Genomic DNA, 22,109 nt, shown 5'->3' on the forward strand with positions numbered 1-22,109 from the left:
ACCCGGCGCGTAGCGATGACGTCACACGCCGGCCGCCATGACACCGGAGGCAAACTAGAACGCATTGCCCTGTGCCCATGGACAACAGGAGAGGACGGGGTTGAGGGGCGGAATGGCCTCCTCGGTGGTCCGCGCCACGGTCCGGGCCGTGAGCAAGAGGAAGATACAGGCCACCCGGGCCGCCCTTACTCTGGTGAGTAACGCGGGGGGTTGCGCTGCGCCCGCGACGGCTGTGAGCCCCGGGGCCAGGTCTGTGGGGCCGCGGCGGGGCGGTGAGCGGAGCCCGTTTCCGGCGGGCGGGGGGTCGCTTCTCCGGGCGATGGCTGTGCAGCCCCCTCCCGTGGTGAAGGGCGGTTCCATGGCCTGGCCTGAGCAGCACTCCCGCGGGGGCGGTGAGGGAGCAAATGACCGGAGCCCCCTCCCGGCCGCGCTGTTCGCCTGCGGGCTCGGCCAGGCGCTCTCGGTTGGGTCGCAGGTGAGAGCTGGGGCGCGCGCGGTGGGATGAATCCTGGGTCGCCGACTGTCGAGGTTTCATTGCGAGGTTGGCGATATTTGATGTTTTTCGGAAAGCCCCTGCTCCTGGAATCACGAGATTACACGACACTCTTGGCTTTCACTTACCTTTAAAGGAGCCTTCACCTCTCGGGGTTAGGCAGGAAAGCTCGAACGGGGCAAGTGAACGCACGGTAAGGGCTCAGGAACTAGAAGACACACAACAAGATCCCTGTATAGAAATACGCTCACAAGCACAAATGTATGTTTCCAACCTCCAATTTCAAATCAGTCTTGTGATTTTTACGAGACTGACTCACTATTTTGAATGTTTGGAGTTGGCAAAATTGTTACCTCCAGTTACAATTCAAGAATCTCTCGCTGATGCCACCTACTCAGCCGTACAGGGATGTCGTCTGTGCTCTGGCTGAGATATTACAGTATGTTAACAAGGGGGCATGGGAAGAAGCTGTGGTGCTGATAAGTCAACTGTGCCAATGTTCACACGGATCCGCCCTGTGTTTCTCTCTACCCATTTGCACAAGTACAATCAAGATTCTTTTAATCCATAATTGCCCTATCGAAATGTACCTCTCAAGTGGCCCCTGGCTTACATGGCACTTTACATTAAGGGTACTTTCCTTGTGCTGTGTACTACTAAGGCCCCCATTGGACTGCTTGTAATGTGTTTGCATGAGTACGTATAAATAGGTAAGATTTATACTTATGACCACCCGTTGCGTTTTTTCTTTTGATGTCATGTCAGAAAAGATCTCTACGGCATGTCGTCATCTAAAAATGCGGAAAAAAGGCTCAGAGAAGGGCACTGAAATGAGCAGGCACACTTGTGAATGAGGGGACTTCTGATACAAGGACTAGTTTCTTTAGAAAAGACAAGAGTAAGAAGACCGCTGATAGAAATGAAAGAGGCAGGGGCCTACTTAGATGTTATGTATCATTCCCCCCACAGTATATAGGGTAAAAAGAAAAGGAGTACTTGTGGCACCTTAGAGACTAATCAATTTATTTGAGCATAAGCTTTCGTGAGCTACAGCTCACTTCATCGGATGTGATCAAACTTAGGCTTGAATAGAGACTGGGAGTGGCTAAGTCATTATGCAAGGTAACCTATTTCCCCTTGTTTTCCTAACCCTCCTTCCCCCCTTCCTCAGACGTTCTTGTTAAACCCTGGATTTGTGCTGGAAATGGCCCACCTTGATTATCATACACATTGTAAGGAGAGTGGTCGCTTTAGATAAGCTATTACCAGCAGGAGAGTGGGGTGGGGAGAGGTATTTTTTCATGCTTTGTGTGTATAAAAAGCTCTTCTACGCTTTCCACAGTATGCATCTGATGAAGTGAGCTGTAGCTCACGAAAGCTTATGCTCAAATAAATTGGTTAGTCTCTAAGGTGCCACAAGTACTCCTTTTCATTTTGCGAATACAGACTAACACAGCTGTTACTCTGAAACCAGTATATAGGGTGGCACTTGATGGATTAAAAAAAAAGAAAACTTTGGACCTAATTCTCCCCTCCATTGCCCATTCTGTCTCTCTTGTTCGTGGTGTCTGCAGAGCAACACTATAGTAATATAATTGTAGGTCCGTCAGCCATTTCCCAGTCTCCTCAGAAGGTGAAAGATGACCTTCATGCAGTCCCTGCTGTGAAGTGATAAACTGTGACTAACGTCATCAAACCAGCCACTTAACTTTGACTGTCAACCTCCCAGTCAAAAGAGCAACAAAATAAGCGCACAGATAAAGTGCTCATTCGAAAACAGGGGTTGTATGCAGATAATCGAATGTAGAAATTGGCCTTCAAAATTGACAAAAGGAGTATGATTATTAAATTACATGCTTAACTTGTAGAATTCACATGCCACAGGCTATTATTGAGGCTACTTGATCAGTAAGACTTATAATTGGACACTTGTAAATTAAAGGGGGAAACAATATTAACATCTGAAGTGTTGCTTCTCCAAAAATAAAGAAATACAAAATTAGTAGGGCTGGCAATTGTGATCTCACGATTTAAAAAATTAATCTCGATTAATTGCGTGATTGATTGCACGGTTAATAGTAGAATACCATTTATTGAAATATTTTTGGATGTTTTCTACATTTTCAAATATATTGATTTCAGTTACAACTCAGAACACAAAGTGTACAGTGCTCGCTTTATATTTATTTTTGATTACAAATATGTGTGCTATAAAAAACAAAAGAAATATTTTTCAAATCACGTCAGTCAAGTACTGTAATACAATCTCTTTATCGTTAAACTTGAACTTACAAATAACTGCATTCAAAAATAAAACAATGTAAAACTTTGGAACCTACAAGTCTATTCAATCGTACTTCTTGTTCAGTCAGTCAGACAAACAAGTTTGGTTGCATTTGCAGGAGATAATGCTGCTCGCTTCTTGTTTACAATGTCACTTGAAAGTGAGAACAGGAGTTCACGTGGCACTGTTGTAGCCGGTGTCGCAATGTGCCAGATGCGTTAAAGATTCATATGTCCTTTCATGCTTCAACCACCATTCCAAAAGCAATGCATCCATGCTAATGAGGAGTTCTGCTCAATAACCGTCCAAAGCAGTGCAGACTGACACATGTTCACTTTTATCATCTGAGTTGGATGCCACCAGCAGACAGTTGATTTTCTTTTTTGGTGGTTCGTGTTGTGTAGTTTCCAAATTGGAGTGTTGTTTTTTTAAGACTTCTGCAAGCATGCTCCACACCTCGTCTCTCTCATATTTTGGAAGGCACTTCAGGTTCTTAAACCTTGGGTCGAGTGATGTAGCTATCTTTAGAAATCTCACATTGGTACCTTCTTTGCATTTTGTCAAATCTGCAGTGAAAGGGTTCTTAAAATGAACACGTCCTGAGTCGTCATCTGAGACTGCTATAACATGAAATATATAGCAGAATGCGGGTAAAAAGCCTCTCCCCCAAGAAGTTCAATCACAAATTTAATTAACGCATTATTCGTTTAACGAGCGTCATCAGCATGGAAGCATGTCCTCTGGAATGGTGGCCAAAGCATGAAGGGGCATACGAGCGTTTAGTATATTTGGCACGTAAATACCTTGCAATGACGGCTACAGTAGTGCCATATGAATGCCTGTTCTCACTTTCAGGTGACATTTGAAATAAGAAGCAGGCAGCATTATCTCCCGTAAATGTAAACAAACTTCTTTGTCTTAGTGATTGGCTGAACGAGAAGTAGGACTTGTAGGCTCTAAAGTTTGACGTAGTTTTGTTTTTGAGTGCAGTTACGGAACAAAAAAAATCTACATTTGTAAGTTGCACTTTCACAATAAAGAGATGTATTGACAAATACTATTTCTTTTGTTTCTCATTTTACAGTGCAGATATTTGTAATAATAAATAATAATATAAAGTGAGCACTGTATGCTTTTGTATTCTGTGTTGTAATTGAAATCAATATATTTGAACATGTAGTAAAACATCCAAAAATATTTAATAAATTTCAATTGGTGTTTTATTGTGTCTGAGGTGGTTGCTGGATCTTGAGGTAATGTGGTGATCCGTAGGTTTCTCGTGTAATGTCGTTTGTAGGGTTCCATTGTTGAAGCTAATGATGGTGTACAGGAAGTTGATGCTGGTGTGGGGAATGATATGGGAGTGTTGATGCTGATGTGGGAGTGTTCTTGAGAGAGTTGGATGGATGGATGGTGGTGGTTGAAGTTGCGGTGGAAACCTGAAGGAGTTTAGGTCTTCTGTCCAGATGATGAAAATATTATCAATCTATCTCGGGTACATCGCTGGTTTCATGATTAACGATCTTGCACTCATAACCGTATGTATCTCTTTTGTAGGTTTGTTTTTTTAAATTAAAATAAAAAACTTCTAGTGGTTATCTGTGACCATTACTGGCAAGAATATAATATGAATCCAAAGGACTGTTGGGGCATAAACTGATTTCCAGCTCGGGTCAAGAAATTTCCCTTCAGCATATAAATTAACCTTGGAAAAATTAGTCAGAAGACTTATCTGAATAGCTGCCAACACTCCAAGTGCATACAGGATTTGGGGGACAGGCTTGGAAGGAATTGATTAAAAATTCACAGATTAGAGATGTAATAGCTTTACCCCTCAAAACTAGGACACAAAATGGTTTTAACTTCAGAACTCTTCAGTGCACGATCTGCTCGCTTGGGCTGTGTGCTGAGATCAGGACATGAGACTTAATTGATGATTTTATCTGATTCAGAAGGAAAACTGCATCAGAGTTCAGTTATTTCGACTTCAGAAGGTTATCATCACAACTATAAAAGGAAGATTTTTTTTTTTATTATTATTTTTTTTTAATGAAAACTAAACTTCTGTAGAAACTGCCCCCTATTTTCACCATGGAAATTTCCTGCTCACCATTGATAAGTGAGAGAATGCATTTGTCAGTTTTGGCTTTATTATGGTAGATTTATACCATTATGAGGGCTTATATTTTCCTTTGCATTAGCTGCCAATCTTCACTGTGGAAGACATGCTATTGATGTGTTTCCTCTCTGGTATTGCAATTCCTGTGTTTCCCTGGTGATTGAACATCAGACAACTTGCAGGTGTACAAAGTAGACTTCTTTGATGGCTTTATTTGTTTCTGAAGCCAGTTCTCTGGCACCTAGACCTTGATAAGACTGATTTGTGCAGAGCCAGAGTCTGGCTAGCTTCCCATAGAAACATTGTCAGATTAAAGATCATAGTTTAAACACAAGAAAACTTATTTTGTTATCTTAAACTGAAAGCATTTCAAAATTCTCAGTCTCGTGATCTCTTTAGTTCTTCTGACATTTCACTCAGATTGGGCAGTGAAGGCATATTAACATTTTCTGGGTTTTATGCACTAGCATGATATTGCAGATATGGTTGCAAAGTTAACAAAAAAAATCTTGTGACAAACTTTTCTTGAGAAGTTTCTCAATTTTCAGTATTGTATTTTTCAAAAAGGGAATTAAAATTTTAGTCCCAAACTTCCTGTCATGTATTCATTTATTATCTACAAATGTGTTGTCTGTCTGATGGGAGGCAGGGGGCTATTTGATCTTCTTTACATTATGGTTCAGCTTGAGGTGAAGTTAATTTATAAACTGCCCTTTTCAGTAAATTCTCATGTGCATTAACCAGGTTAATTCTATGAGACCTTGTCTACACTAAAGGGAAAAGTCAATCTAAGCTACACAGTTTGAGTTACATGAATAGCGTAACTCAAATCGACATAGCTTAGATCTACTTACAGTGGGGTCCACGCAACACGACGTCGACGGGAGATGGTCTTCCGTTGACTCCCCTTACTCTTCTCAATCAGGTGGAGTATATTAGTTGACAGAAGAGCGATCGGTGGTCGATTTAGCGGGTCTTCCTTAGACCCGTTAAATCAACCGCTGATGCATCGATCACCGCAGCATAGATCCTCCGGTAAGTGTAGACAAGTCCTGAGTCTACATCTGACAGACAGCTTAAAATTATGCAATTTAGGGTGTTAATTGTGGTTTGTAACTGAAAAACACAACAAGTTGAATGGCTAGTTTATACTCTCGCTAGTGACACCAATGCGAGAGGTGGACTTCTAACGTGCGGAAGGAGAAGCTGAACTGAAAACTTGAAAGCTGTGAAGCTGAAATGAAACAGTGCTTTTATTTGCAATGGACAGTAGAAGCAGGGAAAAGTTAATAAAATCTCTTTATTTTTCAGACTCCGTCAGCTGTACATAAGATCAAACAGCTTCTTAAAGATAAACCTGAGCATGTAAGTACAAATGGAAGGCACTCTTGTACGCTGTTCTAATATTTTTAGCTTACCTTATGGAGAGCACTCTTAATTAGTATTATACTAGCAGCTGTCCTGTGAAGTACTTGTGATCAGTGTAAAACAATGCAGCTTGAAACAATCACTGTGGACGCTATATAGACATGAGATCTTCCTTTATTTTTTAAGAAATGCATTTATCCAACAAGCTTTATTTTCATGTACAAAAATCAAATGAGGTGGCGGGAAATGACTATAATGACAATAAGTCAACTGTCATTATCTTTGAGACAGATTAAACTCCAGCATGCTTTCCTTAAAGGTTTAACAAGATTTTAATGTATGTCCATACTACCACTTTAATGAAACTAGTCTAATCTGTTGATGCTAGTAAGGTAACGATTTCCTAGTATGACCAGAGATCTCCAACTATTGATGTGAAGGTATTCTTCAAATAATTTTATGAAACTTTTGAATTTCTCAAAGCAGGATTATTTTGTTGTGAAGTATGTTATGTCCTTATAATGTTGCCCCTTCTGACCTGAGGGTTAGCCAGTATTTGGGGTTTTGCTTGTTTCCGTTAGGAGAAGACATTGATGCTACTAGTCAGGTATTTCTTTGGTGTGATCCTGTTTATTTACAAGAATGTACACAAAGTCCTGTTTCTCTGAACACAGTAAAAACAAACAGCAAGTGTTTTCCTTACTCAGAGATCCAAGTCTACTCCAACAAGTACTATGCCCAAAAGGAAGTCTGTCTCTTATTTTCTTACCAGGGCCACTCTCACGACTACTTCTCTCACTTTCTGTTTATCACACACACAACTACAACTTGTCAAGTCCCTCGTCCCTGTGTTTGTAACTAGTCCCAAGAAACCCTCTTAGCTCACATGGTTTAGCTTCTGATCGACTTTGCCACGTGGCCATTGCCGTGGGTGGTGGCTTGCTTGTTTCCAGCTATCGTTACATATGGGGCATTTAATTGTTATATGCCTGTCAGTTTTTACAAGGTCTGTGATTGTCATAAGTTAAAGATCTTGTTGGTGGCAGCCATTAACACTGTCCAACACAATAATTATACAGATCATTTCCTTTCCTCCCTTATTCATAATTATGTAGTAAAGATTTTATGTGTAGGGTACAATGTGGCTGTTTGGAATAGACAGTGTCACTGTGCAGAGTGTTTTCTGGTCCACATCCCTGGCAACTTCTCCTCAACTGTTGTTTATGCAGATGTTCTTTTGGTCTGATCTACATATGGTTAGTGGTTAGAATATATTGACTGAATTATGAGTCAGTATGGCTTGCTGGGTCAATGTAGAGCAGATGTTAAAAATGGGAAAGGCTGAGTGGTAATATGGCTAATGAAAATTGCAATCCATGTAACTTTTTAGTATATTGTGAATTGGAGGTTATCTCCATTAAGCAGCATAGCAATGCTGTGAAAATGTAACTGTATTTGGCTCAGCCTCAAACTTGCCAGCATTACATAAATTGTTTCAATTGCTCCTACAATGAGGAGAAGTAAGCGCCGGCCTGCAGCTCATTGCAACAGGCATAGAGAAGATCCTGTACTATGATTTTTACTGGGCGGGGTGAGAGCCGGGTGAGAGAATTTGGAATGCAGCACATTAAGCTCTAGAACTGGCTTCCTTTCTGCGGTGAGTGTGTGTTCAAGTTGTAAAGTGCTGTGGACGGACAGTACTGTATAATGATAAACTGTCTCATTTGAAGTTGTAAAACCATTTGGCTTTGAAGCAAGATTTTCTCATCCAAACTGTTTATAAGGCCAAACGCCTACAAGGGTGCCAACAGTTTTATTATTGAATTACATTAGAATGCCATTTTTACACACTGTAGGTCTTTGTCCACAATAGGAACACTCATATGTGTAGCTTTCCACTATTGCAGCACTGCGTGTGATAGCAAAAGTAGACAGGAAGTTGTAGTGTAGGCAGGGCTTAGGCTAACCCTGACAATATGATGGTAGAAGTGCCTCTGCTCTTGGTTGACCTTTTCACTACTATTACAACCACTAGTGTAGAATTATAGGTATCAATTGTACCGGTGTACTGCATAGGAGTTAGGCCTCAGTTTGAGTACATATTATGCATTTTATAACTTAAAAGTTCGGACTCACTTTTCTAGACAGTCTGTACCAAAAAAAGAAAAAGAAACCCAAAACATTTTGGCTCTTCAGTCTTAAAATGAATTCCTCCTAATTTTAACCCTAGATGACAGGGGGAAAACATTGAGTGGTAGCTATCGAGTTGATTCGTTCACTGAGTTTCCAACTCTCTGCTGGCACACTATAAATTTAAATAAAAGTGACTAAAAGTGTCTTATATTTCAGGTAGGTGTGAAAGTTGGAGTCCGTACAAGGGGGTGTAATGGACTTTCGTACACGTTAGAATATACAAAAACAAAAGGCAACTCCGATGAAGAAGTAGTTCAAGATGGTGAGTGTTTATTTGTTCTTATCTATTTGAAGCAGTAAAAAGGAGGAGAGGGCAGGTGCAGAATAACTTGATTACTAAACTTCCAAACTATAATGGAGTAGAGACAGGCTAGAATTTACTAGCTGCATGAAGTTACTGAGAGAAATCCTTGGATACCCTAGTAGGAATTGCTGTTGCTGTCCCTTTAGATTTCATTGTAAAAGTACCCACTTGTTAAAACTTCCTGGATTAAATTTAAATACTGCTAGCACAGAGGGTACAAATTGCATCCTTTTTCCTCCCCACCGTATGTCCAGGCTGTACCATGGGTTGGAGTTCTCCAAGACCTGGGAGGCTATGTTTACATCTGGTAGTGGGGTGGCAGCTTTAAGTTAAGGCTCGGATATCATAGGATCCTCCTTGTGAAGGTTGCTTAGTGGAGCACATCCTCCAGCAGGCTCTGGTCACAAGCACTTCTTTGTCAGCACAGCCTACTTCTTTTGGCTAACCTTGGAGGCTCCAGGCCCCTGGGGTTGCTGCATCCCTGGGTTAGATTGATATACACTGGTACTGAATATACTAAAATGAAACAAAGGACCTTCCAAAAACCACTGCTTTTATATAAAGTAAAGGATTCTCATCTTTGGTTTATCATTATTGGTATTGTTTTTTATTTCTTCATCTACAAAGCCAAATTGGCTTATTAAAATGAGCAATCATAAATAGTCTGTAAATCAAAACTGCAGTCTTAATGTTCAACATCCTGCAGCCTGTGAAACTTCTGTTTGCTATTGGAAAAGGCAGGATTTCCAGGTGTTAAGACTTCAGAAGCATTAATTCCTAGCCCTGATCATTTATAGTATATTGGATGGATCTTACACCTCCCACTAGTACAGAACTAAATATTGCTAGTAATTCAGCTTCACCCATATAACTTTGGCAAGGGGAAGGATAGTCCATTTGAGAAGGAAATAAGAAAATATTTTTGAGGCAGGTTTTCTTTAAAAAGTGAGCTGCTTGAAAGCAGCACAGAGCTTTGGATTGTTAGTAATGCCAATAGAAATGGATTAATGAACATAATTCATAGACACCAAGGTCAGAAGGATTCAATGTGATCATCTAGTCTGACCTCCTGTATAACACGGGCCATAGAACTTCCCCAAAATAATTCCTACATCATATATCCTTTTAAAAAAAATCCAATCTTGATTTAACAATTGTCATTGATGGTGAATCCACCATGGCCCTTTAAGTTGTTCCAAGGGTTAATTACTCTCACTATTAAAAATTTACATCTTATTTTCAGTCTGTGGGAGTGTCAAAGTTGCACTTTTATTGTACAGTTACACAATTACATTGGCATGACCCCTCATGAAGTGTAAATAAATATACCTTAATATCAGTACTCAACCATTTACAGATAGTAATCTCAACTTGTGTTCTGTAGCAGAGGCAAGAAAAGGATGAATATCCTGAAAGTAGTAAGAAAATGCAGCAATAATTTCACTGACAGACCTCAGTTTTTCGCTTCATTTTATATCAGTTATCTACCAGATGGTACTGTAATACAAGACCTTTGTCAGATTACATAACAGTTGTTTTGTTTTTGTCCCATTCTAGGAGTCAGAGTGTTCATTGAAAAGAAAGCACAGCTGACGCTTCTAGGAACTGAAATGGACTATGTGGAAGACAAACTATCCAGTGAATTTGTCTTCAATAACCCAAACATCAAAGGAACTTGTGGCTGTGGAGAAAGCTTCAACATTTGAAATCTCAGGAGTATTACCTTGGCTTTTAACACCATGAAACACTTCTTCATAAGTGTGACTTTCTAAAGCTGTCGCATTTCTTCCAGGTTTTTAGGCTTTGTAAAATGTGTCTGCGTTTCAAGGAAAATAAAGTGAATGCATTTGGGAAATGTAACCTGTGTGTTAAATTTCAGCACTGGTATATTTATTCAGTCATTTGGGGTGAATTGGGCTCTGGATGGTCAGAACAGCAAGGTGCACTAGCACTTCTGTGTTTTCATATGTGAAGGGAAATAAATCTCAATATTTCTCCTTTTCTTGTCGTTTCCCTCTCCTTCACCCCTGCCAGCCACCCAAAAAGTGTTCTCTGAGAACACACAGCCTGTGCATTCTGCTTTAATTAGAAGAAAACTATGACTGTATATGTATGAATAGGCTTCAGAATTAACTTACCTTCTTTTGTGTGTGTTTTCTTTTTAAATGAGTGTATGTATCTGACAGAGGTTTCCAATGTCTTCACCCCTTGATACTTTGAGCATGGCTTTACTGGTGATCTGTTCTCCAAGGAAAATTAATAAGCTCTAAAAGGGAGGAAATCTTGCCTCCTTGTGCTCAAATTTTCATGTTATGTCACCAACCGTGGCTGTATCTTGGAATGAGCTAATTCAAGTCTCCAAAGTTGTGCTCACCCTTGCATTTTGAGTTATCTGATTCCCTATATAAATGTTTTCCTTTCCTTTCCTTGTAGCAAGCACAATCTCCTTGCTGCAGCCAGGAAGACAAGCGGTGTGGTATTCAAAAATAATGTTGCATCTTCAACTGTTTGAATGTTAAGGCAGAATGTGCTCAGGCCTCCTTTTCCCACACCCCATATTTCTGTCTTTGCCCCCAGTTGACCAAGACAACAAAATTCCTAAACTGCTTCCAACCTAGGTCCTCGCTTTTTGCAGTACATGTATGTATTCCCCCTATGCTGTCTGGTCACCCAACAAGGAAATTGTTTTATGATGGTGGAAGGAATTTTGTCACTTTCCTGTGGTCATATTCATGACTTTCTGTCACAGCTTGAATCTCATTGGTAACTTGAGTAGATGTTAGGTTTTCCCATGTCAAGTTGACTCTAAATTCTGTTCAACAGTTGTTTGGGGTGAAGGTAATTTTATAAAAGGTAAATTTCACTGTAGTTTAAAAAACAGTTCAGAATCTTTATGACTTGTATAAAAACAATGAAACTAGTGCTTTTGTTAAACTGACACTGGCATTAATTTAAAGGAAGACAAAACTTATTGCTTGGAAGAAGCCATTTGCTTTGATAGAAAGAAACTAGTTTAATCCCCCTCTCGCTCATTAAGATCCTTCTGGCTACACACCAATCTTCCCAACTTGTATCATTCTTCAGCACCTCCTCCCCAGCTACTCAGGCATCAGTACACATCTCTCCAGGCTTTCCAGAAAGGGGAAGAAGCTATTGTTGCTAGAGCAGTTGAGCTGAAAGTTAGCCAAAAAGGGGAGAGGGGGGACAAATGAGGTGTAAAAGAGCTCACAAGGAGTACCTGGATGCTGGCTTTAAAGAAGAAAGGAGTTGGAGTAGGGGAAGGAGCTGGGACTGAATAAGGGATAAAGCCTGGAGATGGAGCATCCAGGAGTGAATTCATTCTGGAAAGAAAAGGGGTACTTGTGGCACCTTGGAGACTAACCAATTTATTTGAGCATAAGTTTTCCTGAGCTACAGGTCACTTCATCGGGTGCATTCAGTAAGCTCACGAAAGCTTATGCTCAAATAAATTTGTTAGTCTCTAAGGTGCCACAAGTACTCCTTTTCTTTTTGCGGATACAAACTAACACGGCTGCTACTCTGAAACCTCTCATTCTGGAAAGCTGTTTTTTGGTACTTGAGAGGGTGGCCTGTGGACTGTTACCTGCTGGGGGAGTGGAAATGCAGCAAGAACTGGCTGAGGGAGGAGGAGATGAAACTATGGCATACTCCCTGCAGTAGTCAGCACAGCCCACAATAATAGAAGGTTGAAGCTTCCATGTGTATTGCTTAATTAATATTCATACTTGAATTTTAATTATTTTGTAATATATGCAATTTTGATGTAAAAACACTGGAGTTTTCCTTTATCAACTGTCATACACAAATAGTTCCTTTGTTAATGTTCTATAACTACTATATATAATAAAGTATATGGGGAAAACCTGACAATAAACTCAGTAGATTTGAATTTCTAATGCCACAGTCCTCCATTCCTGCTAAAAAAAAAAATCAAGTCTATGTGGTATTGTAGAGCTAATGTATAAAATAGTCCCAATGGTAGACTAGTTCTCGCATTTGTAAATCTATTCCTTACTGGAAGATTTTAAAAAAAGAATGTAACGGGTGGTTCGGTAAAAGTGCTATCCCTGTATTCACTCTAACTTTGTTTTTGAGTTCTTGAGGACTTTTGCATATTCATGGTCTGTGTATATGCTCTGAGAGTGAAAGTTTCATATTCTGTGAAATAGTCTCCGAAGAGAGTTGTCATATTTACTAAAGCAACTAACGCACAATCTATTAAAGTACATTTATGTAAATGCTAATAACTTATGTATGAATATAGTTAATCAGTGTATCTATAATGTGTGCAGTATTGTCTGTAGAGTTCTCAGTTGTAATAAATAACTGCTTGTTGGTAAACATTAACTACGCTTGTTTTGCATAGCTCTAACAAATGAGCACCTCAGGCTCATGCAAGTAGCTCAGTTATAATTCTATGGCTTGTAAACTGATGTTCACTGAGGAATATTCACTTAATGTTTTCTAAGCACTAGTAACTCTGGAAAAATAAAGTAGGTATGTCGTAAGAATGTCATTTTATTAAAGTATAAAAATGAAAATGTTTTGCTTGTCTCAGAATATACATACATTGATGTTGGTTTTTATACCTAATGGGAAAAGTAGGGTGATAAAGTGTAGTTAAGTTTTTTGTTAAGCTTTTCAGCTTTCTCTTGAGGCTGAAATTCAAGCAGACAGATGTTCATTTTTAAAATCTCTACCTACCAAATATATATATCATAGATTCCTCTAAGGGAAGGAAAAGATTTTGTGTAGAATAGAATATGTGTTGGTGTAAAGGATTTATTGGCATGAGCTTGCAATGGCTGCGTGACTCACAAGTAGGAGAAACCATGAATTATCCATGTCATTCCAAAGACGTGCTAGTAAAATCTTTATCTACACACACCATATTGTATTTTTTATGCCGAGTTTTAGAAAGTATTATGCTCTTTATTTTCTTTCTACCTGTAATGGCCACCTTAGTTACCATGTACAGACTTCTGAGTGACAGGAGAAATACATTTTTGTAAATCCATTTGTCTTAATTTTAAAGTTCAATATCTCGTGATGCATGAAGGGTAGATTATTCAAGTGTTTTGTATAATTAGGGAGCCTGGAATTCCAGCAGGTGTCTTCTAGCTCTGCTGGCTGTAAGTCCAGGATCTTAACACAGCTGCTTGCTCAGCACTGACTATAGCAAGTCACTTTACCAGATTCACCCTTTGTGGAATGTCAGAGCACGTTCTTCTGGGGGAAGAGAAATAGCTGTTTGAAAGCAGTTAATAAATTTAGTATGTTAATAGTCCAAGATGGATTAATGGGGAAGAGTGTACATGAGCTCAAAAGTGCAAAGTGAATGTGGTTAATCCCAGGGCTTTAAGAAGAAACGAACACAGTACATGGATCTAATCACCCTACAGTGTGATGCTCTTTCCTTTCTGGAATTAAGACTCAGCTGGCACAAATCACTTCTCGTTACATTCTTTCACCTTTTTGTTTTTTTAAATTGCCACTTCACCAGTGAGGGAACTACAAGTTTGTAAAACTACTTCATCTATATTGGTTATCTGACCACTTGAGGAGTCTCATTCCTTGTGCTAAATTATATTTTAATGACATTGAATTTTATGCAGTCACCTCTGACGGGTTTGCTGTATGAGAGCCCCCTACCTCAGGGGAATAAACTGGTAACGTATGTACTTACAGATTAATTTTGGTCCTGAAAGGCATTAACAAGAGTTCTTGAAAATATGTCATAATCACTACCTGTATAGACATTTTTTTTTCCATCCTACACAAACATATTTTCACTGTTGGTGTATAAAGTCATCTGCTGCACAGTGCCTGAATGAATTATTTCAGAATTTACTTCTTGGTGATTCCCTGATCTTACATGTGGATCCCTGTCTTCACATCATTTTTTTAAAGTGAAAAAATGTGAGTGCTATATTAATTTGTGTACATTCAAAACTTGATAATTAAATTTACTACTTGAATAGCAACTTTGTTAAATGCCAGATATTTCAGTACAAGAGCAAATAGTGATCAGTTTGACAAAATGAAATATGAAGTACTTTAGACACATACAATCCCTATAGAATTTAAAAGAACATGGGTCTAATTTGACTTCAAAAAATCCTGACATTTTGTCATTGCATAAGGTCTTGAAAGCCAATTTGGCTTGACACAAAAATTAAGGTTCTTTCATTGTATAAGATCAGAGAAATACAAAAAGTAAACAGCATATATGATAAAGTGTATTAAATTTTTCATTCCTTTCAAATTTTAAGGTTTTTCTTAGGTTAAACAATATTTATTTATTTTTATTTTTTTAAAAGAAGTATCCTTTTTAAAGTTGCTGCCTCTAAACTATTACACACTGGGTCTACCCAGTTTGACAGAGGTTTTTTAAATTAATGATCCGGGATTTCAATAGGTTTTTAGCTTCCCCAAAGAAGGAGCCCATTTCACTTCATAAAAGCCCCACTGAAAATTGCAAAGAAAAGTTTGACAAAGATACAGGATTATCACTTCATACTTCTTGAAAAGTTCTTCTATGTGGATCCCCTCCTGGTGATTGCATCTGAGATCAGATTCTTCTGGCCAGCAATCCATTGGGGCCATCTCTACCAGCCCTCCCATCTGAGGGTATAAAGGGCAAGGCAGTCCAATGACCCCGCTTCTTACCAGATGTGGCATTGTGATGGAACCCGTCTAGTGTCCTGCTTTTCTGCACTGTGCTAGTATTCGTTCATACAGTTAGTTCTTTGATTATTGTGTATATAAAAATATGTATTAGTGGTTAGGCATTCATACCTGGGGCTTTAGCAATATGGTAGTAGCAAAATCCTTGGTATTCCAAAACTGCTTTTTCTACAAAGTTTCATTGCTACTTAATGACAGGAACTTCTGGTGCTCTATTTTGCCTCAGAGAGGGACATGTTCCCAAAGTGATATTCCATATGTCACTCCTCTACGAATTCTGTGTCCTCCCCTCAGTACTCATATTGCTTCCCAGCCTGGTCCTACTGGACACTTGAGGTGTGCAGCCCATTTTACACAAGCCTGCATCATCAGCAGACAGATAGTTGCTGGTTAAGCACTAGGAGTGGAATCTATGTGGACAATCCCTAGAAGACAGAATCTTATCGTACAGTAACTGTTTCTTCAAGATTATATGGATTCCCCACCTAATCCTCATTCCCTGCTATCACATGTCTGATGCCTATGGGATTCTGCATTACTAAAGGAACTGAGAGATGGTTTGACCCCTTCTGTTCTTTATGCCCTTTGGGAGTTGGAGTCCTGACAACATGAAGGGCTCAGATGCAGCCGCAGTGGACGCTGCTAGCCTAAAGAATCCCACCTCACAGTCATGGCCATGCACACCAAGAATGGAATCCATCTTGAAGAATCAGTTACTGTATGATAAGTAACTGTTCTTTCATGGAAAAACAAATGTAAGGCAGCAACTTTGGTTTGGTTCTTTAGGGGAAATCTATTTTAAGTACTGAGGTCAAAATACATGCTCTAAGTTATGCATCTAAATTCATGTTTGGGCACCTCCAGAGAAGTTGCCTGATTTTTCAAAGGTGCTGAGCACCTGTACTTCTCACTGACTTAACTTTGAGTTGTGGATGCTGATCGCCTCAGGAAATCAGAATGGTCCTGTTTGAATGCCTTATCTCTAGGCAAAAAAGTCTGAAAACTTTGGCTTGTATATTGAAGAGTATTTTGGAGTGAAAGCTAAATGCCAAAAACAGAGAAATAAATTTGTCATTAAAACAAGACATGACTTAAACAAACCAAATACACTGGACATGCATAATTTTGAAATAGCATAATTGATGTATCTATTTACATACAATCTTTGGATACTATCCATATGCAATTTTACAGGTGTCAAATTCTCCCATATTGTTTCCTGAATGCAGTAGAAATATACTTTAAATGATAAGGGAAAAATGAGGGTAAGAAATGCAGTGTTCAAAATAAATGTTTTTAGATGAAAGGAAGAGTATAAACATTTTACCTACCCTTAGTTTTACCTATAACCTTACCAACTTCTATTTCTAAGAGCTAAGGAGTAAAACTACACTGAGCAAGCACTAACATCCAAAAGTACTATCAATAACAAACAGGATAAATGTTTCTCTAGGGGCTCTCCTCATTCTATGTAGGTGTGAAATTCTGATTAATTTTTCTGTCCACTGATGCTTATTGATTGTTTGTGGAGTCCCTATAGCTGCTGCTAAGGCTTGGCATAAGGCTTTTCCATGGGGGCCAGTACAACAATATCACAGACCAACTGTTACCCTTACTCACTAGCTCTTTAATTTTGGACTTTTTGTTCTGAGGGAACAGCTGTTAGTGTTTTATTTCTGTTGACAGGAAGTTGTTTGGGTTTTTGGGAGGTAGGGAGGCAGGATTTGAACTGCCTCAGACATAGCATTTCCTCCCTCTTCAATTGGATAGAGCTGCATGTCAGATTTCAACCTTGTGAATCATCTTTCAAGCTCTCCAAAGTCCTCCAAGAAAAAAATGAGTCACGCTCTGATATTGCTGATATACATATATTACAAAAAGTAAATTTGGGGAAAGACTCTGAGGCCATATTTATATAACAAAGAAACAATTAACGTGTTTTTGCTTTTACCGTTTGCCTTTAATTAATTAGATTGTTATTTTAAAACTCAGTTGTTTTGAAACCAAATGTACAAGGCATAGTGTTAGAGATGGATCGAGACCAAGGCGTTTGTCATGGAGGTGCTGTATTTTGGTGATTTGGGAGGTTAGCAATCATCGTCATAGTCATCATGTTCTCAAAGGAAAAGTTTCATGAAATTATATTCCCTGTACTCCATGGAATATAGTATTTGGGAGTTCTGTAACTCTTAGAAATTTGAACTCTAGCTTTTGCATTGTTTTGCTTGACTAGTGTGTGCTAAGATCATTTATACCATTGCATATATTCTGAGAAATCATATTGTAATAATCTGATAGTAATTGAGCCAAATTTGAGTCCTAATGTACAAATTCAGACAAATGGAGTAATTTTTGTGATATACACAAGGAAGAGTGGAAGCTACACCGATTCAGACTTCAAATTCTCCTTCCTCTCTCTGGCATTCTGTAGCTGTATTGCCCTGATTAATAAGAATCAGTGTAGAAATGTCACTAGCCCAGTGGGATCTTTGGGAAAAGAGATTCTGCACTGGTTCTCTGTAGGCTCTAATGTGTCCTCAACGGGATGGTCAGCCCTAGCCAGTGGGGGCACAGCTGGGAACTTGCCACCTTCGGGAGTGGCTGGAACTAAGAAGCAGCAGTCACTGAGCTCAGGAGGCTGCAACTGTGGATTGTCATTGTGCAAGGTTCTAATGGAAAGGCAAGGGAGGAAAGACGCTTTGCACCACATAACACTGGGACTTCAATAATCTTTAATGTTGAAAGCCATTAGATAACCAGGTTTCAGAGTAGCAGCCATATTAGCCTGTATCAGCAAATAAACTGAGCAGTACTTGTGGCACCTTAGAGACTAACAAATTTATTTGGGCATAAGCTATAGCTATAGCCCACGAAAGCTTATGACCAAATAAATGTGTTAGTCTCTAAGGTGCCACAAGTATTCCTCGTTTTTTTAGTTAGATAACCAATTACTGACTCTTTACCTAAAAGATGAGATGCATCTGCTGCCACTTATATAGTTATATATAGTCTGTTAGTATATGAAGATAGCAGCAGAAAATGTTTTGACCAATTTTGGGAGCCAAAAGCATTAGTCTATTTTCAGCAGGCAAATGAGAAAGGGAACATGATAACCCCTTTGGAATATTTCAGAGTAACTGCCGTGTTAGTCTGTATTCGCAAAAAGAAAAGGAGTACTTGTGGCACCTTAGACAATGCAGATTTAAACACCTATTTGCATTAAGTGCCTAATTTCAAGGGGATTAGCACAATGGAGTTGAAATTCCACTGATCTGAACCAGTTCTGGACTTTCTCTCCACTTCACTTTGGCCTGGTCTGCATAGAACATTTTCAGAAATTTTCCCGTTGATGCTAGCAATAGTGGAAATGCTACTGTGTCATCAATGCCCGCTCTCAGCAGTGTGACACCTGTGAACTGAGCCTTGTAAGTGTTCTGGGGCAGGTTGGCAGGTAGTGCTAGTGGAAAGGGTCATGCAGGCCTTCCAATGGCAGTCTGGAACCTTTTTCTTTTGCAGAGTCTCAACGTGCCCTGCTTCAACTGCTGGAGACCCTCTCCAACTTCCGGGCTAGCAGCCCCATCTACATAAAATCTTTCTGGTACCCTCATTAGTACCCAACAGCTGATCCTGACTTTGGCCCCAGATGCAGGGAGGTGGTGGTTAGCTGTGGGGTCAGTCAGAGAAGAGATAAGTTGTATGGGAGTAGGCACATTTGCAGTGGTGCTGGAACTAGAGCAGCACCCCCTAGCTTGAGGTGGTTTCCATCAGACACAGGGTATACAGTTTGGTTCAATGGCTTTCAGCACCTCCACGATATAAATTATTCCAGCACCCCCGCACTGTTGTTGGGATCAGTCAGTTAGCAGCTGGAAAGGGAATGATGGAAGCTGTAATCCAGGGAAGGAAAGGAACACCAGGGATGAATGTGAGGGAGGTATATGTATCATTTATATGGGGAGAGGGAAAGATAAACAGAGTAGAGTAGAATTAGGATCTATGGATATAATATAACAAAGTTCACTTTTTCACTGGGTGCACTGAACAGCTACAGTAAACCCTTCCTTGGTGCTCTGAGTTAACTTTGTATCTCCTAGTTTGTTAGTATCTGGCATGTATCAAAATTAGGATTGGTCAGAGAATTCCTGTACCATGGAAAATTTCATCCTGAATCAGATGAAAATTTTGAAATTTCCCATGGAATAATTTCATTATAGAAAAATCAATATATTGTTTCAATAAGGTTGAAATAATTTCATTTTGATTTTACTGACTCAATTTATGTTATATAACAGTCAAACTGTTTCAACAATTATACTGTCATAGTATAGTAGAAACATTTCTATTATATAGAACAGAGATGCTGAAATGATGGCAACATGAAACATTTTTACTTTATTGGAATGAAATGTTTTGATAATTTTTTGTCAATATGTTCTAGCAGAATGTTTACATTTTGTTGAATCGAAAAAAATCTGACGGGCTCTAACCAAACTAAATACTTTCTTACAGAAGTATTTAAAGAGAGAGAGAGAGAGAGAGAGAGAGAGAATGTTAGAGATCTTGCTAGAGCTTGACTATATAAACTCTCTTATTTAAAAACATAATATTTTCAATTTACTTTTTGCAGTGTCTGAAATCACTTGCCAAACACAGTGTGTTTAGAATTGACTTTTGTTTGGTTTTGGTTTTCCTAACAAAATAAAAATTATAGACCTAGAGATACTGAGTTTCCCAAATGCTAGGAACTTTGAGTGCCTAGCTAACAGCAACAGAGGAGATGGAATTAAATATACTGAGTGAGCTGACATGAAGCCACCTTCCAAATGAGCACAGTGTAGTCTTTCTCTCTCTCTCTCTCAAAGGGAATGAAAAATCTTTCATTTGCTATTTGGGAGTAAAATTGAAATAACTCCAACAAAACAAAACAAAAACTCACCTCTACACTAACTTAAGTTTGAATGGTTAGTTGTTAACAAGTAATAATCAACCAATGTGACCTCTCTATGTATCAAACTATAAGGTTGCCAACCAAACTCCTCCCTTGAAATTTATAGTTATATAGTATGAGATTTGGGCTTCCTTTTTAAGTACCTATGTTTGAAATCTAGATCCCAAGTGTACAAAAGTCTTCTACCATATTATACTACTTGTGGAGATTTTCCTTTACCTCATAGAACTATTCTCTTCTTCACTAGTTCAAAGTTCTAGTTCTTTCATATTACAAGAATGTACAGATACTTAACACAGGGTGGCAACAAATTTCCAAACCCTATCTTTCAACACAGGAATCTTTTCTCTGCAAGTCCATATTTTAAACTGGCTAATGGTGTATTACATGTATTTAAATAATTTTAATTAAATTGTGTATTGGTGATGGCTACTATCTTAAGAAATATTGTTAATATCTTTGTGTATATATATTTTTCTGTAAGTTTGCCAGTATTTGAAACGTAAGAGATGGTATAGAAATCCAGAATCCCAGAGCACTTTATAAGCTATATACAGCATATTGAAAAACCATCTGTGGCTTACAGGCCAACCGCCAGGTGGAGCACAGCGTGCTTTAGAACATTTTAAGGAATAAAAATTTGTACCAAGGACATTCAAGCAAGTCCCTTTTATTTTATTTTGAAAGTGCCATGTTTTTATTACTGCTGCTCTACCCACTAGCATGGTGAGCTATCTGTTGGAACTGAAGGTTCTGAACTAGATTCCATGTGCTATTTCTATGCAGTTCATTTGCCATCATGATGTGGCCACAAATCATCGCAGATCTGTTGCTGATGGTTGGCTTTAGTGTCCATGCCAACAGAAACTCTTTGGTGCAGTGACATTCTAGTGGCTTCTTTAGGAGCTCTATAGTCCACTAGGAAAGGAGCAGATTATTTTGAACCCGATCAAGCTGGGCATTCTCAGATCTCAACAGAGGCACTCAGAAGCTCTCAGCCTACTTCTTTCTGTTTTGGATTGTTATAATGCAAAACAATCTAACAAGGCTGGTTTACCTTAAATAGCCTAGAGAAACTAGGTCTAAGTACAAGATGTTGCACTCTTAGCCAGTGAAAGCAATGAAATAGCCCTCGGAAATACAGAAGAATGGGAGTAACAGAATTCATATCACATTGTGCCTTTTTTGTGCATAGAAACCCTGCTGCTTCTTCAGATGTCTGCACTTTAATCTTTCATTTTGTTCAGGATAAATTATTTGTACAGTCTCATTATCATTGTCTAACCATAATATTCCTTTTGATTCCACTAAGGAATTCTATAAATTGTGTCCAATCACATCTCCTTTCAGTACAATCTGTTTTAGATTTGATCTCCTGGCCATGCTGTTAATCCTTTTGTTTCCATATATACATCTCAAAAAGGAAGCCTAAATGCACACAAGGATTCAAATGTGATGACAGGGCCAAATAGTACTGTACTGTCCTTGTGATGCTCACTGACCCTCAGAGGTTGGATATAGCCAGCTCGCATCAGTATGGGAGCTAGTGCTGCTTCTAGAGGCTCTCATCTTGTGCTCCAGAAACTCGTTTTCCTTACAAAAAATATTAAGACCCTTGTACTCGTGGTTGCAAAGGGAACCTTCAGAATTAGAGTTGGCTGGAATTTATTGTTTTGTTTGTTTTTTCTTTTC

The 22,109-nt window shown here is 39.0% G+C and overlaps 1 protein-coding gene across 1 annotated transcript; it reads left to right on the forward strand.

The window, feature by feature from the left end:
* The first annotated feature begins 19 nt into the window (after positions 1 to 19).
* LOC144265170 (iron-sulfur cluster assembly 1 homolog, mitochondrial) lies at positions 20 to 13,323 on the forward strand. The gene is made up of 4 exons (XM_077817505.1): positions 20 to 193; positions 6,208 to 6,261; positions 8,614 to 8,719; positions 10,319 to 13,323. Exons 1-4 carry the CDS (start codon positions 113 to 115, stop codon positions 10,465 to 10,467), a joined length of 390 nt encoding a protein of 129 aa, XP_077673631.1. The 5' UTR covers positions 20 to 112; the 3' UTR covers positions 10,468 to 13,323.
* The last annotated feature ends 8,786 nt before the right edge of the window (positions 13,324 to 22,109 follow it).

The sequence above is a fragment of the Eretmochelys imbricata genome, chromosome 5 (assembly GCF_965152235.1).
Source record: "Eretmochelys imbricata isolate rEreImb1 chromosome 5, rEreImb1.hap1, whole genome shotgun sequence".
NCBI classification, from domain to species: Eukaryota; Metazoa; Chordata; order Testudines; family Cheloniidae; genus Eretmochelys; species Eretmochelys imbricata.